The 16,212-nt window shown below is 34.0% G+C and overlaps 2 protein-coding genes, 2 non-coding genes and 1 pseudogene across 4 annotated transcripts; all 5 read left to right on the top strand.

Moving 5' to 3' along the window:
• Positions 1 to 2,384: 2,384 nt before the first annotated feature.
• On the top strand, positions 2,385 to 2,577 carry LOC120340241 (U2 spliceosomal RNA). The gene has a single exon (XR_005569291.2). It is a non-coding gene; the product is annotated as a U2 spliceosomal RNA (small nuclear RNA).
• A 504-nt stretch (positions 2,578 to 3,081) lies between these two features.
• On the top strand, positions 3,082 to 3,274 carry LOC120340242 (U2 spliceosomal RNA). The gene has a single exon (XR_005569292.2). It is a non-coding gene; the product is annotated as a U2 spliceosomal RNA (small nuclear RNA).
• A 458-nt stretch (positions 3,275 to 3,732) lies between these two features.
• Positions 3,733 to 5,202, top strand: LOC120340208 (aldehyde dehydrogenase family 3 member A2 pseudogene; annotated as a pseudogene).
• Positions 5,203 to 6,929: 1,727 nt separating this feature from the next.
• Positions 6,930 to 8,123, top strand: LOC120340210 (SNARE-associated protein Snapin-like). The gene is made up of 3 exons (XM_039408503.2): positions 6,930 to 7,064; positions 7,495 to 7,673; positions 7,983 to 8,123. Exons 1-3 carry the CDS (start codon positions 6,942 to 6,944, stop codon positions 8,113 to 8,115), a joined length of 435 nt encoding a protein of 144 aa, XP_039264437.2. The 5' UTR covers positions 6,930 to 6,941; the 3' UTR covers positions 8,116 to 8,123.
• An 11-nt stretch (positions 8,124 to 8,134) lies between these two features.
• On the top strand, positions 8,135 to 15,251 carry LOC120340209 (origin recognition complex subunit 5-like). The gene is made up of 10 exons (XM_039408502.2): positions 8,135 to 8,359; positions 9,568 to 9,774; positions 10,003 to 10,077; positions 10,557 to 10,668; positions 11,054 to 11,184; positions 11,690 to 11,829; positions 12,076 to 12,286; positions 13,081 to 13,242; positions 13,694 to 13,806; positions 14,817 to 15,251. Exons 1-10 carry the CDS (start codon positions 8,135 to 8,137, stop codon positions 14,860 to 14,862), a joined length of 1,422 nt encoding a protein of 473 aa, XP_039264436.2. The 3' UTR covers positions 14,863 to 15,251.
• The last annotated feature ends 961 nt before the right edge of the window (positions 15,252 to 16,212 follow it).

Raw genomic sequence — 16,212 nt, 5'->3', positions numbered from 1 at the left:
ACCAATTTATCCCGTTAAAATGTGTGTCGGCGTTCATAACATTCGTTGCTAAGACAGTGGTCATGAATCGTGTGCATTCACTAAATTTGAAGTTTTCTAGGATTTATTTGTAAGCTTGATAGCGGATGCCGACACGGGATCAATGAACGATTTAATATTTTGTGGGATAATAATATTCTGTGTTATACCCCAATCAAGTCATTTGTAAAATATCGCCTTCCCCTAAATTCTACCAGGTCAGAATATTGAGCCTCCTTTCTTATTTACCATTTCGTACTTTCGATTGTGATGTCACTAATCTGATTTTAAAGTTTCCGTCCGTGTTGCAGCAAAGTCGACTGTTCAGCTTTAGGCATAATATGCTGCACATCTAGTTGTCGAAAGACGATCAGCTAAATGAATATATGCAGCCTGCTTCACACTTTGAGAAAATTTATGTCCAGAAAACCATTACTCATTTTGTTCAGCAGTAGGATATGGGAAGTAGAGAACAATCGTGTGATAATATATAAATTCGAGGCAGGAAATGCGACGCCCTCCTAGGATTCCAATTTTTTTGGGCCTGTGTACATTCAATTTAGACAATCGAAAGATTTAATTGCTCAGTTAAAACCCCTACCATACACCCGTCAGTAGCGAGAAATCAAATGTCTTGTCAAACATGCTTTTCGCATCTTTGCGCTCAACTCGGCAGCGGCGCGCGCTGTTGCAGTTTGTTGATTGCAGCGCAGCGGGAATCCCGAGGCCTCTCTCCGTGCAATCTGAAAGAACAGTTTGATCGTCATTTCTTGTTATGAGTTTGTAGGTGATGTTAAAATTCAATACTAGACTACATCTGTATTGAGTGGACTGAAAGAGTAATACTTGGGGAGTAATGTATGTACAAAGAGTAATGTTTATAGAAATGAGCTCACTTGTTACCGTATATTTCAGTCAGGACAGCGTTACTAATTAACAATCACTCTTTTAGTTTTACTGTGACTTAACTGTATTACGTTCGATATAACTTACATGTTTAGACTACAGTTATTGGGTTAACGGTAATCCAGTAATAACTAATATTTCGTGCGTTAAAGTAATTACATTTTCGTCTTTTTACTCCATTACCATACTGCCGTGCTAATTTGCCGATTTCAATTTATGTATTTACAAGCATTATATCGGTAGGTACGCGATGCTGTGTACTGAAGCTAACCGAGCGGGTGTGTGGAACAGTATCATACTTCCATATTACTGTATTAATTTCATTATGTATTCAGTGTTTGACTGCAGGGACATTATAACAATTTTGCAAACCCATTATATGTACTGAAAGTCGGGAGGTTCACAAAATTTATTTGTAGTTTTGAAAATTTTCTAATGGTGTGTGTTATTCTACAATTACAATATCAGAATATCCTGACATGTCTAGGCTATTTAGTTTTTTTAATGATACTGCATTATGACATTTTCAGATCAGTGTCCGCAGTTCACTCTTTTAGTTCTGTAGTTATGGTATTTTGGGGGATTTCAGTTGTAAAGCATGAATGCTGGCCTGAAATACTATTTTTTGAATAATTGAAAAATAAGAAAATTTAGCACACAGGAAAGTTCTTTAATATCAGAGATTGTTACAGAGTTATGTAATATACCAAAGTATTGAAATAACTGAAAAATACATGACATTTAAAGAAGAAAGAAAAATCAGGGTGTCATGATCTTTATTTTTTTTTATATCTAGTTCTCAGTTATAGGCTTTATAGTTTAAGTTTTATAGTTTTATAGGCTTTATAGTTTAAGATTTATTATAATAAATTCATCTAATAATGCGTTGGGAATAATCATCATTCTTTTTTGTTTTCATTTATAAAATTGAATTTGGATTACTGGTACTGGTTTTGATAATACTGGTCACCCACTCTCTACTCCCATCTATGTCACGAATGATATGGGGTCAGAGGTCAGATTATGTAAAAAAAAATTCAAAGGTGTATTATGATTTAGTCATAATGTAAAACTGTTTAATGTAAAAAAATAAGACTGTACATGTATTGAATGTTTCCACTTTTTAATTCTGGCATATGTGTGCGATACACTGAGATCCAGATCAATTATCATGACCGATGATGCATGGAGTGTAGGGTGTTTTTCATTATAGCCACATGCCATGGATTTTTATATACAAATAAGGGGGCCAAGTGGGGTTTAGGGGTTATAAGAGTGTAAGATGTTATGAAAACAATTATAACATTGTTTTCAAAGTATAGAATAGAATGCCTCACCGGACAGAAATGCTGTAGTATTTTTACCACAATGAAAAAAGTTCATTTTGGTGGTTTTGTTACAGCCACCATAACTTTAAGATTAGTTCAGTCAAATAGAGTGGGGGCCTGAGAGCAATTGGTATCGCTTCTCGGCCTTTTGGCTAAGATCAAGTGTAGTATCTGTTCTTTTCAGATTAATACCTGAAATGTGGGGTACTCCCCCACTCTTGTATTAATTTGATTTTTGTACCTCAGGGTTTGGCTTTGTGGCTTGCCACACCACTCCCACGGGTTGTCCTGGTATTGCAGTACCTCCAGGTTCGGCCCACTCTCCACATCGTGGAGATTCTTTCATACAATAAATAGTTAATTAACAGTAAAAAAGGGCTGTGATGACGGTGGAAGCCATAACCGGACATCAGTTAGGCAGTCCAGCAGTCCTTTCGCACTTGATTATCCTTGCATAGGATTCCGACTTGCGAACCTACGCAGGGTAATCAGAGGTGTGGTGGCGTGATCATTCCTAATGCTTAGAATTGCTTTCAGAATACATGAATATATTTGGAATAGCAACTTAGTCTTTTTGGATCAGAGAGAATTGAGGAATAACTGACAGCCAAACAAGATCTGTATACTGTTCCATAGATAGGCTAGATATTACACTTGCAATAACAATAATAACATTGTTTTCAAAGTATAGAATAGAATGCCTCACCGGACAGAAATGCTGTAGTATTTTTACCACAATGAAAAAAGATCAGTTTGGTGGTTTTGTTACAGCCACCATAACTGTAAGAATAGTTAGTCAAATAGCATGGGGGCCTGAGGAGCAGTTGGTATCGCTTCTCGGCCTTTTGGCTAAGATCAAGTGTAGTATCTGTTCTTTTCAGATTAATACCTGAAATGTGGGGTACTCCCCCACTCTTGTATTAATTTGATTTTTGTGCCTCAGGGTTTGGTTTTGTGGCTTGCCACACCACTCCCACGGGTTGTCCTGGTATTGCAGTACCTTCAGGTTCGGCCCACTCTCCACATCGTGGAGATTCTTTCATACAACAAACACTTAATTAGCAGTAAACAGACTTTGATGATGATGGGAGCCGTAACCGGGACACCAGGTTAAGTCAGCAATTCTAGCAGTCCTTTCACACTTGCTGTGAACCTACGCAGGGTAATCAGAGGTGTGGTGGCGTGATCATTCCTAACGCTTAGCATTGCTTTCAGAATACATGAATATATTTGGAATAGCAACTTAGTCGTTTTGGATCAGAGAGAATTGAGGAATAACTGACAGCCAAACAAAATCTGTATATTGTTCCATAGATAGATATTTCACTTGCTGACTTGCATATTACATAGCAACATGCTGATATGCTATTCCTGTCTTTATGACCTCAAATCAAAAAGTCTGGAAAACTTTTTTTAATTCATATTTATTCATTGCTGGTAGCTTAATATCTAGTGACATAGGTGATATCAAGAATCAAGGATGTTTGCAAATGAAGTCAAAACTCTCAAGGATAATTTTAAATCTGGGAAGACCAGGTCAGCAGGATGGAGAAAGACTCAACTGTTGGCTCTTCTGAGAATGTTACGAGAAGCTAAGAAAGAACTCTGTGATGCTGTGTATCAAGATCTTCACAAAAATCCAGCGGAAACTGATATAATGGAAATAATGGGGATTCATAATGAGATTGTTCGAATGTTAGGGTGTATAGATGAACAGGTCAAACCTCAAAAATGTTCTAAAAGCTTATTGGCTATTTTGAATACAGTGCATATAAGGAAAGAGCCTCTGGGTGTGTGTTTAATCATAGGGGCTTGGAATTATCCTTTGCTATTGTCTTTGCAGCCCATGGCTGGTGCAATCGCTGCAGGAAATTGTATCCTCTTGAAGCCGTCTGAACTAACTTCTGCAACTGCAAGTTTATTGCATAAATTAATTCCCTTATACCTGGATCCTGATTGTTATAAAGTAGTCATGGCTGGACCGAAGGAATCTAGTGATCTGGTCAACAATCATAAGTTTGACTTGATTTTTTATACAGGTGGATGCCATGTAGGCAAATTAGTTATGCAAGCCGCCGCAAAAACCTTGACGCCTGTTATTCTCGAACTTGGAGGAAAAAATCCCTGTGTTGTTGACAAGAGTTGCGATCTCGAATCTGCTGCTCGTCGAATTGCTTGGGGAAAGTGGACGAATTGTGGTCAGATTTGTGTAGCTCCTGACTATATTCTATGCGAACAGCATATGGTAAGACCACTAATTCAGAAGTTGAAACAATTCATTGAGGAGTATTTTGGGGAAGATCCTCGGAAATCATCAAGCTTTTGTCGAATTGTCAATGAACGACATGTAAAACGCCTTGAAGGGCTTCTAGAAGGTGTTGATGTTGTTTATGGCGGAGTCGTAGATGAAAAGGAAAAATACATTTCTCCAACAATAGTAACAAATATAAAAGAGGATGCTCCAATTCGCAAGGAAGAAATTTTTGGTCCCATTTTACCTATTTTTACGGTGGAAAACGTTGATGATGCCATCAGAGTAATAAACAACGAAGAAAAATCTCTGCAGATGTCAATCTTCGCCAGAGATCGACGTGTGATAGATAAAATTATCGCTGAAACTTCAAGTGGAGGAGTGACGGTAAATGAACTTTTGATGCAGCATAATGAGGTTGAATTACCTTTTGGAGGTGTTGGTGGTAGCGGGATGGGAATGTATCATGGTAAATTTTCATTCGATTCATTTTGTCATCAACGTTCCTATTATGAATGTGGAACACCAGAAATGATTAACAGATTGCGATACCCACCCTATACTGATTGGCAGCATTCAATTCTTGGTTTTGTAGGATTCAAAAAAGGTCCAGTTCCTGCTGCAGTGAAGTTTGTTCTCAAGTTATTCTTGCTGGCTGCATTTGGAGCTTTGGTTTCATACTTTTATGGCTCAATGTAGTAAATAACCCGCAGCATTTTTATATCAAGTCCGAATGTTATTTTGTTCGTGAACTATTCTATAATAAGCCTTATTCATTTTATCGACTGGTAGTCTGGTATTGATCAATTATTATCCAAACGTTTGTGGTTTTGCTTTATTATGCAATATAAAACAAACCAATAAATAAATATGTTATATCATTTGTATAGTGGTCAATTGATCAAATATATTAGTATTCAGTAAAGCCAATCCTGCATGGCATCGAACTCCTTTTAAAATATGTACTTCTCCATTGGCTATTCATCTTTCAAAGCAATTTAGTTGTGTGTGCCTTTCATACAAATATGAGAAATTCGTGCATAATAAATTGCGTCTCACCATACTAAATAATTTGCCCTTTTCAATAATGCCTGTATGCATCAAAGTCACATGATTTGTAATATTGTATAAAAGATCATTAAACTATGTAACAAGTATTTATTTCCCATAGTCTATAGTTTCGTTTCATCATTGCATCATTGTTATTTTTCTTGATTTGAATTCAACGAATTAATTGCATTGGAATTATGTATTTTTATAAAATAACCTGTTTTCAACTAAGTATCAGTCATGATATCACCTATATTAATGTTCTGCAAAAATTTGTTGGTATTCTGGATATCTGTCGTCATTTTATATTTTCTGAATTTAAATGGTTTCATGGTTTTTTTATGGTAAATGGTTTTTTAATTTAAATGATGTTGATGTTAAGGAGAGGTTTTTCATTCCATTTAATCATATTATACTCAGGAACATATTTTTTCGTATTCAACTCTTGCCATATGAATCATGTTCCAAAAGCATATAATTTATATTCTGACTTGGAGTATTTTTTAGGTAAATTTTCATTAGAAACACACGCACTCATATGCTACTGCTTAGCCTGTAAGTTAAATGTGGTGATTATTATGTGCGAATAAATAACTGGAGTTACTGTATTTTATATGCTACTCTCTACGCTATAATTTTTTATAGTCTCGGTAGATCCTAGCACCTTAATTGTAACCCGTCCATAACTTTGCTCTCTTTATTTCCGTGTGAGTGCGAGCGATCTTTCTTTCAGAACATTTCTTTAAAAAATAATCTACACAGGTGTGATCCGGTCATGGCTTTCTCCACCAACTATATCCATATGTATAGTCATCAATTTCCATACCTAACCTGGATTTTAAGCCAAATTGTATGGTTTGCCCTCTTTTCAGAACAAAGTTAAATTTCTTATCTACATTGAAAATTATACTTACCTACTATAATCCTGTTAAAATTACTCCCAAATTTCATTTTTCAAGAAGTATATTCAAAATGTTGACGTAAAGTTTGAACTTCCTGTGTATTCAACATGAGATTATTTAGAGTGTATACATATAATACTGTTTTTTTTTTTATAAAAGCATTTGTGATTATCATATTCATGATATGTACCATAATTGTTCTTATCTTGAAAAAAGTACTTAAACATCTATGCCACGATACCAGACAGTTTTTTTCTACTGAAGTGCATCTTTTTCCATGATAATAAAAGTTGTATTATATGATTAATTGATATTGCAAACAATTTGATTAATTCAGAGAAGATAAAAATTAACGTAGCCATTCCCACGAGTTCACCAAAATTTTAGACACTCATTTATGTGTATATATAATATTTAACGGTATAATCTTTTTTTAAGATATTTAATTTTTCAATTGTGTTTAATTGATGATTGGGTTATGATTTAATGGCTGCTTCTGCAAATGTTCTTTCGTCATCTGGTCAAGATATAAGTAATGGAATATTTCAATTGTTGAAACCTGCTGTAGAACAAGTTGACACTCAGGTTCAAAAAGTCAGAGAAAGCCAAGTATGTGGTTCTTAATGCCTTGTTTGCATGTGCCTTTTAGTAGCCTAGCTTCAATACCATCTACCCATTATGTTATTTCTGCCTGGGCACAAATGTACTGAGCAAGTAAAGTGCCACAGGTCGTGTGTTATCAAATATTCGAATAGCAAATGCCATTCAAATATTTTAATATTCAACTCAAATATTTTTCCTTGCTTGTGTTGACTTTGTCAACAGTGTCTTTTTAGCGTTCCCAATGTTCATGTTCCACAATTATTGTAGTGTGCGTTATTACTTTCGATAGGGTTTTTATTTTTTAGATAGGCAAAAAAATGGGATACATTATCGGTACTTCCTTGAAATAGGGAAATATTTTCGCATAGTAAAATATATGTTCGCATTGTAAAATATAAAACTAATTTTCATTATTTTCTATTATGTATATTTTCAGTTGGAATTGCGACAGCAAATAGAAGCAGTAACAAACGAATTGCAAAAGATCAGCGAAGAACATCAAGTTAATATTGATCTTGAGCCTTATGTACAACGCCTCATCAGCACAAAAAGAAGAGTTGTTCTCATAAGTAATATTGTTCAGAACGTTCAAGAAAGACTAATTAAACTTCACAAGTGAGTTTGTGAGTGATATTAGAAAAATGTTTTGAATAAGAATAGCTGTAAAATATTTATGATTTGTCTCTATCTCTTCCATCAAGCCTATTACCTAATAACTAACAAAGTTCCACAGCTTTATCTGTGTTCATGTTTTTCAATTAGATTCGTGCTTGTGTTTTATTCGAGCTTGAAGCAATATTTAAGAATAATTTGTCTTTATCTTCTTTGCTGTATGGTGAGTGCAAAAAATGAATAACTCTCATGTCTCCCCACTCTTATTTCCTAACATATGCATTTTATAAATTTTGTCTTCAAATTTTATAGGAACGCAGAAAAAGAAGTAATTCGTCACAAAGCCCATTCTGAAACGCAAAAAGCATTGTTAGATCTCAATATTCAGACTCAAAGCACCTCAACTCAATCAAATCAACCATCAACATCAGCTGAATCGAAATAATAAAACAGTCGAATACATAATGCCCAAGAAAAGAAAAAATGTTTCAGTCGAAGATCATCCAGAAGAAGATGACTATGACACTCAGGCTTTACATTCGTTACTCCCATGCCGAGAAAAACAAATTAGTGATCTTTTGACACTTATGGGTGAACCTTATCAATACACTGTTTCTTCTATATTTATGTACGGTCATGCATCTTGTGGTAAATCCGTTGTTCTTGAAAGTATAATGGAATATTACGAGGTAAGTGCCTTCAAATTAATAAAAACATTATTACATTTATAGTTATTTATTTGAATATTTAACTTAAATTTAAATTCGAATAATCGTAATTTTCAAGGAAAAATTATGTCAGGTGCAACTTCTTACATAAGAATTATGTTGTTATCCAGTTTGGGGTCAATTTTTACAATAATTTTTTTTTATAATATATAATGCATAAACTATTGGGTCTTTGCACAATGTACAAATAAGAATGGTAGAAATAGTTATACTGTAGTATATCAACGTTTAGCATTTTTTTTTCAATAGGAAAGTATTATCCATACAATGTAATGATGTATTATCCTTTATATCTCTTCCTGATGTTTATCGTTTGTTATGCAATAGTGTCACATGCTTGTCATGTCACTGTAATCTGTGGCTGTGTTTTAGTTTTATTTTGTCTGATGTCATTTTTCCTGATATGTTGTCTATTGTAATATGTGTGCTAAAGTCCATGTTATGGATATCTATTATATTGATTGATATTAAAAAGTACAATAATTGTTATCTGCATTGAATGTATTTGATTTTATATTGAATAATATTTTTTGCTTGATGATTGATTGACCAAACTAGCAATCCACTGATAGCTAAAATTAAATGTGAGATTTAAACATTGGTATACTGTTTTTCTATAATCAACCCATTTATTTATTTACTGGTTTGGCCAATTTTCCTAAACTCAATGTAAGGAATAAAGATTTTGTATTGTAGTAGGAATTGGCTCTCTTGACTGAGTGCTTTAGTACATTATTATGATTTAGCTAAGCTGCACTCATGAACACAAAAAGTTAACTGAATACTGAAAGTAAGATTTCAAAAATTCATCTTTTTGGTTTTTCCCCATTAGGCACGAAATCATAATCCTACAGTTTATATTTGGAAAGGGGCTCACATGGATAAAAATACATAATGTGTTCTTGCTTTTGTTGCCGCGTTACTAAATCTTTTGCCATTTTATAATTGTAATCAAGGCTAAGCGATAGCCGCATTCATTCTCTTCTCTTGCCTTTCTCGCTAAATCTTTTGTGTGGCTGGGCTAGATGTCTGAACTTTCGGTAGTTATATAGCTCACCCACAAAAAATGTTGCATACCTCTTACTTAAACCATTTGAATTAAGTTTTAATTTGATAGCAAGTCAATCTCCTAATTATATACACTATTACCTACCCATTTATTTTTATAGCTTCCTCATGTTGTAGTGAACTGTGTAGAATGTTACACAACCAATATCCTCTATCAAGAAGTGTTGCGTGGCTTGTATTTTCATAGTAAAGCGGATGATGCAAGAAGTGAATTTGTACCTCCAAAGAAATGCGAAAATACAAATGACTTTGTTCGATTTTTGAAGAAAATGTTGACTTCTTTTTTTCCGAATGAAACAACATATATTGTGAGTTATTACTATTAGTGTAGTTGAAATGAATGTGCTTATTGGGAATTGGCTAAAATGGCATATCTACGTCAACAATGGACATAATTCTTGATATATCATATTTGGTCTTGCTTGAATCAATTTATCCATTATTCTGGTAAAGGACTTTTCTTGCTGGAATGCTAATTTTTAAGGCAAGGTTGTTATATTCGGAGAATCGCGCTTTTTCTATTTCGTCATTTTTAGATTTTGAGCAAAGCTGATCGACTGAGAGATCGAGAAGTAAATCTCATTCCTGCATTATTGAATTTGCAAGAAATTGTGAGTATATGAATTTTCTCATCAGTTTGTTTAAAATTTCTTAAACACTTATAGCTTATACAAAAATATAGCTTAAACGTGGAAATTTACTTTGTAACTTGGCCACAGGTTGTAAATTTGGCCATTTTTCAAGACCATGTGGTTATAGGGTTCCCAAACATTCTGAGGGTACATTCTGAGATGCCGACCTGCTTGCTGGTTTAAGTCTAATGGGTTATAATTAAATGCAACAGTATTGCTGGGCGTCTAGTCACCACCAAAGAAAGTCGTGTGTAGCCACTGATCAGTATAATTCTATGCATCTGAAGCAAATAACTGGGTAAGTATTCCGAATCTTGACATGGATTTGTAACCAAATGAGATGTCATGGTTGCTATATTATGAAGTCGTCATATCTGTTTATTTATCTCGGCAAGTATAAAAATTTCATCTTATGACAAATGCCACTTACCTACTAGCGGATACACATTTTTATTTAGAGTGGCTGTAATATATGTGTCATTTTTGAGAGCGAAGTTACCTGGGAAAAATATTACAACGGTATTGCAGGGAAGAGTCCTTTCATCATGTTTTTCCCAGACTATACCAAAGGTGAAGTTATATTTGAGTTGTATAATTATGAGTAATTGACATGAATTTCAAGTGATGTGGTTGGTATAAATTGAAATAATCTAGATTTTCTGTTTAGGGGTTAAAAAATTTTAACTACAAAAATTTTGGCATTAGCCAATCTTAATCGACTTCATTTAAAATTTTGACTCCTGTGCTGTTTTAGGAAGTGTTAATTTTAACAGTAGGCCGCGGACAATTTTAATTTTTACCACCAACTTTGGAGAGTTGGGAGATAACGATTCGCACTCAGACCCTTATGCAAACTCCACTTTTGTTGTGCTACATTCTCAACAAGGGTAATCAACTGGAAATAGACTGTTTTTCATACACTTTTGTTAATATGTGTAGTTTATTTTATTAACAGAGGAACTACAAAAGATAATTACTTTATTGAGGCCTCCAGATTCTTCAGAAGAATTTTACAAGGATTATATAGGGATTGTATTGTCTGTGTTTTACACTGCATGCAGGGACTTGAGAGAGTTACGTCACTTGGTATGTTTCTTACTGTTCTTCAGTTGAGTTCTATTGCAGAATGCAGATTATAGTACTGTGTTATAGGTTATGCTTATCAGAATGAATGCGATACAAAAATGATTTTCCATTGGTATTCAGATAATATTTGTAGCGTAATTGTAAACTGAGCTATCATGGTTGCTGTTCCAGCTTTAACATGATGCGTTTTTTATAATTGATTCTAGAATATCAATCTTCACACAAGTGTTCTAAAAAGCATCTCTGTAAAAGTTGTGATTACATGAGCGTATATAATTCAGGTTGTTAAGCCCGCTGACAATCATTTTGGCACATCTTAGAAATCTGGTTCAAATACCTATTACACAGAATAATATTTAAACAATCTATTATTAGCCGTGGATTTGATCTGACGTCAATATGCTGTCACATTTTTTTTTCCCTATATGGAAAAGGAAAAATATGAATGCCAAATCAGTACCTATATGTTCTAGGGCTTGTTCTATAGGAATCTTTCTTATTGCAGGCAGAGATCAATTTTCCTATTTACTGTGAACCAATTAAGAAAGAAGAAGCAACGGAATCTGATAAACATAAACTATGGAAGAACATTGAACCATACTTGAAGAATGCATTGCATTCATTATATCTCAGAGAAATATCAAGGTTGGAATGAAATTGTTCTCTTTATTTTATAGATTGATTTGATTCCTGTTGAGTATATAATATGGCACTTTCACATGGCAATTATTTATGCATAATTAAAATAGATATTATATTTGAATCAGTTCAATCTGATGTTGAGAAACTATGTTAGACAAACTTACTTCAATGTATAAAAGCATTCAAATACTTCAATTTTTCTAGCATGCCTTCAACCTGAAGTAATACAAAGTTATATGTTTAATTTAGTTCTGAATGGACGAAGTTGCATGTAAAGTCAACAGAAGATGAAATTAGTTTGCCAAGCAATTTTAAAGATTTAGAGTCTGTGACATCAACAACACCGAAACGTGCCAAATCAGGAATTGTTGAATTGCCTTTCTATTCTAAATTTCTTGTCATTGCTGCTTATCTTGCTTCATATAATCCTGTGAAAACTGACCTTCGTTTCTTTGTCAAGGTGGGTGGTTCTGATTTATTGAGATGGTTAATGCTCTGATGGGTTTTATCCCTGAATTATTTAACACTTTGATTTGGGTGATATGATAGAATATATGTGGTGTGATGAATATGTCAAAATGATAGAATATATTCAGAATCTAGTTTTAAATCATAGGTTGGAGGGTATAAGCCAGCGTTTCTCGAACTGTGTGAAACAGAACTTACTTCGGCGACTTTGGGTCATAAAGCTGTCTCCCAAATAGCGACAAACAGGTGGACAGGCCTCGTACTAGTATGGAAAGCATGGAGTTTTCATTAACCGTTCAATTTTGTTAACCGTCGGCCTAATTTTTTAACTGTCAAGTTTACATTGAACATTTCATTTTTGCCATAGGCGAAGTTTTTTGGAAATCACTGACCAATTCTACATTTTAATTTCTTGGTGTTTGTTCCGCAAGACGACATAAAAAGGGTGTTTTGGGGCAAAAAAATCTAGGCTTAAACTGTAACTTATCATCTAATTAAGTCGAAACATAGTTGCCTGCGGAATTATGGCCTTAGTCGGATAATATGTCAGAAATATAACTTGTGACAGACAAAACAAAAAGACTTCAGAATCACTTCTTCATCCTTACTCTCCCGAAGGATCCAATAGAGCAATAACATGAAGAATGACAACTAGTTACTAGTCCCAGTCCTGCTCGACCCAATTAGTCTAATTAAATAAATTATGTTTCTGTTATGCTAGTTATTATATTTACTTCATGCTCTATAAATAACCACAAAGCATTCTGAGAGAGTTTTTTTTAACAGAGCGCTGGAAAAAATAAGAAAACTTTGAAAAGCATGAAAAAAGATGAACAGAAAAGTGCTCATTTACGAGGACCAAAAGCCTTCCCGCTTGATAGATTGATGGCAATATTTTACTCTATAGTAGATGGAAAAGTTCCTCCTACTGCCAATATATTCTCCCAGGTAAATTGTAAATGTATGGTCAAACCTCACACTCTATCATTTACTCAACTTGCTCATAATTAGATGCTGAACAGCCTGACGAATTCTTTTCATTGACATTTTATTGGTAAATTTATTCAATAGCACCACCTATCTATCTACATCTACGCTCTCAGATAATGACAGTTCGTTTGTACAATACAATCTCCCCAACACCTTAGTTTGTTCTATCACCAAATATGGATGCTAAAAACTTTTGACATAATATTTCCGAATTCATTTATTTTATATAAATCATCATATATGTTTGTCGTTGGTGTTAATATTCTTCAATAAAATAACTCCTTTCCTCAAGATTTGTATAAAACGTTCTCAAGTATCATAGTTCAATATTCTTTCATTTCTATATGTAACGTATATACTGTTTACTGAGGTGATTTGTAATCTTTCTCTCCTTTATTTTTCTGTTCAGATAACCTCTCTTGTTTCACTACATTTACTTTCCCAAGTTGGGCATGAAGACCAAATTGATTCTCCAAAATACAAATGTGTTGTTTCACTTGATTTCATACAAGCAATATCAAGGTGAATATTGTTTTCTTACAGTTTATTTGTGCAATTTTATATTTCCCAAACTTCTGGTTCTATATTGCCCCAAGTCTCTTGAACAATAAAAAAATTTGAATTTTTAAAAAACTGTAAACTCATATTTCAAATTACTCATTTATGGGCATTGCTTGAAGTCTACTCTTATTACCTATCGATTCTAATCGGTAAGTATGTTGATAGGTATTTGTCCGTCTGTTTGTTTGTCTGTTAGATGCACGCGATATCTCACGAAAGCGAGATTGAATCTGCTCCAGATTTTGCATGTGCATTCATCTTATCTCGGACCAGAAACCTATTGATTTTGGGCGAATTATGTCATATAATTAGCGAGTTATTAATTAATTAGTGATGGGACACGAGGTGTCACTATGGAGTAAGAGCGCTGTTTTGGGGGATCCCCTAACTTCCGATCGATAGTCTTGTTTGTGTGTTTGCTCAAAATTATTTTAAAATTTGTATTTATTCGGCTGCACATCACTGATCAAGTGTGACCATTTTTTGTTCAATGCTTGGACGAGTGTAATTATTGTCGATGATTTTTTTTGTTTATTAATGGATGTGATGAAATCACAAGTTTATGAAATTATTTATAAACATAAACATTGAAAAATAATGGTAAAATTGATGTATTTTGTAGTTAATATTGATAGTGATAGTTTTGTTTTGAATTCTTTTGTTTATTATTATGTGCTTCTGTATGAATATAATAAATGCTTGAATTTCTTTCAATTATAATATTGTTCAACTGCTTTTTCAGGAGAAATCTTCATGTGTTATTTAATTGCTATTTTATCTAAAACGAACATTTAAATAAATAAAACCATTGTTGCTGCATCTCTGATAAATATGGCAGTTGCACTGCACCAAAATATATATAGTCAAGGATGACAATTACCAGTAACACCTTGATACTTAGGAACTATTTCTAATAATGAATCCTTCAAGGATGAAAATGTTTTAAATTATGGTATTTTTACCCTTTTCAGAACTGTTAATTTCGATGTGATCAGATATCTGTATGATTTCGTATGAAGAGTTTTATGTGCGGCAGACTAGAATGATATATATTCCATATATGATCAAACGTGATCAAATAGATTTCCGGATTTCGCAAGATGTAGGAAGTGATTTCTGATCAAAGTTAATATTTATAAACAATAATTTGAATACATTTATGTGATGTACGATTTCTCAAGATTCAAGTTTGATCATTGAAAACTAAACAATAATAATCTATAATCGTTCTATATAATGAACAGGGTTCCCAAATTATCATTGGTTTAATATGGCTCATCTATGAATTTGTGATCAATTTTCTTTTGTTCATGCTTAGTAGAGAACAAATTTTGATCAATTATGAGCGATGTTTTGTTTATGTTTATTTTTCATCATGATTGAAATAATAAAATGATTACACTGTTTTAACGGATGTGATGATATCATGAGCTCAGAAATGATTTAAACTTTGAACTTCACCGGAAGTAAAAGTTTATAGAACTTTTTCAATGTTTCGTTAAATTCAAATATCGACGTCCGCCGCCGGTATGTTATATTTTGCGCCGGCGTGGGGTAGGAAACGGTCGAGTGTAAAATATTGTCGGAGAGCGACGAAAGGGATATTTCTGGGTGGTTGTAAAATCGCGTATGCTGTGTTTGAGTTCAGCCTGTTAATTGAAGGGGCTCGCATACAGCAGTGTTATTGTTATCAAAATAGGATTTTCTCCAAGCTCGTTTATTTGACCATTGTAAATTTTTTTCGGTACCATAGCGCTGGTTTAACATGATTTATAATTCAGAGTGGTCCAAACTGCGGCCCGCCGACACATTCCGTGCGGCCCGCAGAACAATATTAGCGTACACTACTAAACCATTGGCCGATTTATCATCAGAACAATTTCGCTTTATTTTTAAACTATTCCAATTGGGATTAGTCCTTTTCCTACTCCCGACGTCGGGATTGGGGTTTGGTAAAATTTTAGTCAAAACACTGGACTCTATTTCAAACGTTGGCCTGACACCAGTGGCGAACCGCAGAGCTAACTTAGCCCCGCGCGATCCAGTTTTTTTTTATCGAGGTCCCAACTTGGACGGAATTTTTTTTACGGTAGCACTAGCCCTGCTCATGCTACAAGTAATAAATTCAGCATACAGTGAGTATAGAAAAAAAGGTTACCGAAGTAAACTGAGAGCCAACGCATTTCCTGACCCACAACAACGTTAAACCACAGTGTCTTGTGTGTTTTCAAGTAATATCTGTCACGAAATAACTAAAGGATTTATATAGTTTCCATGAAAAACTAACTAGAACGTTAAACTCTCATTCTTAAATATATTTAAAGTGAGTAAACTCGCGATCTTTTGATCACTTTAGGGTTTTCTCCG

The sequence above is a fragment of the Styela clava genome, chromosome 9, assembly GCF_964204865.1.
Source record: "Styela clava chromosome 9, kaStyClav1.hap1.2, whole genome shotgun sequence".
Classification (NCBI taxonomy): domain Eukaryota; kingdom Metazoa; phylum Chordata; class Ascidiacea; order Stolidobranchia; family Styelidae; genus Styela; species Styela clava.
The sequence above is the reverse complement of the archived record's forward strand: the minus strand, read 5'-3'. Positions and strand labels throughout refer to the sequence as shown.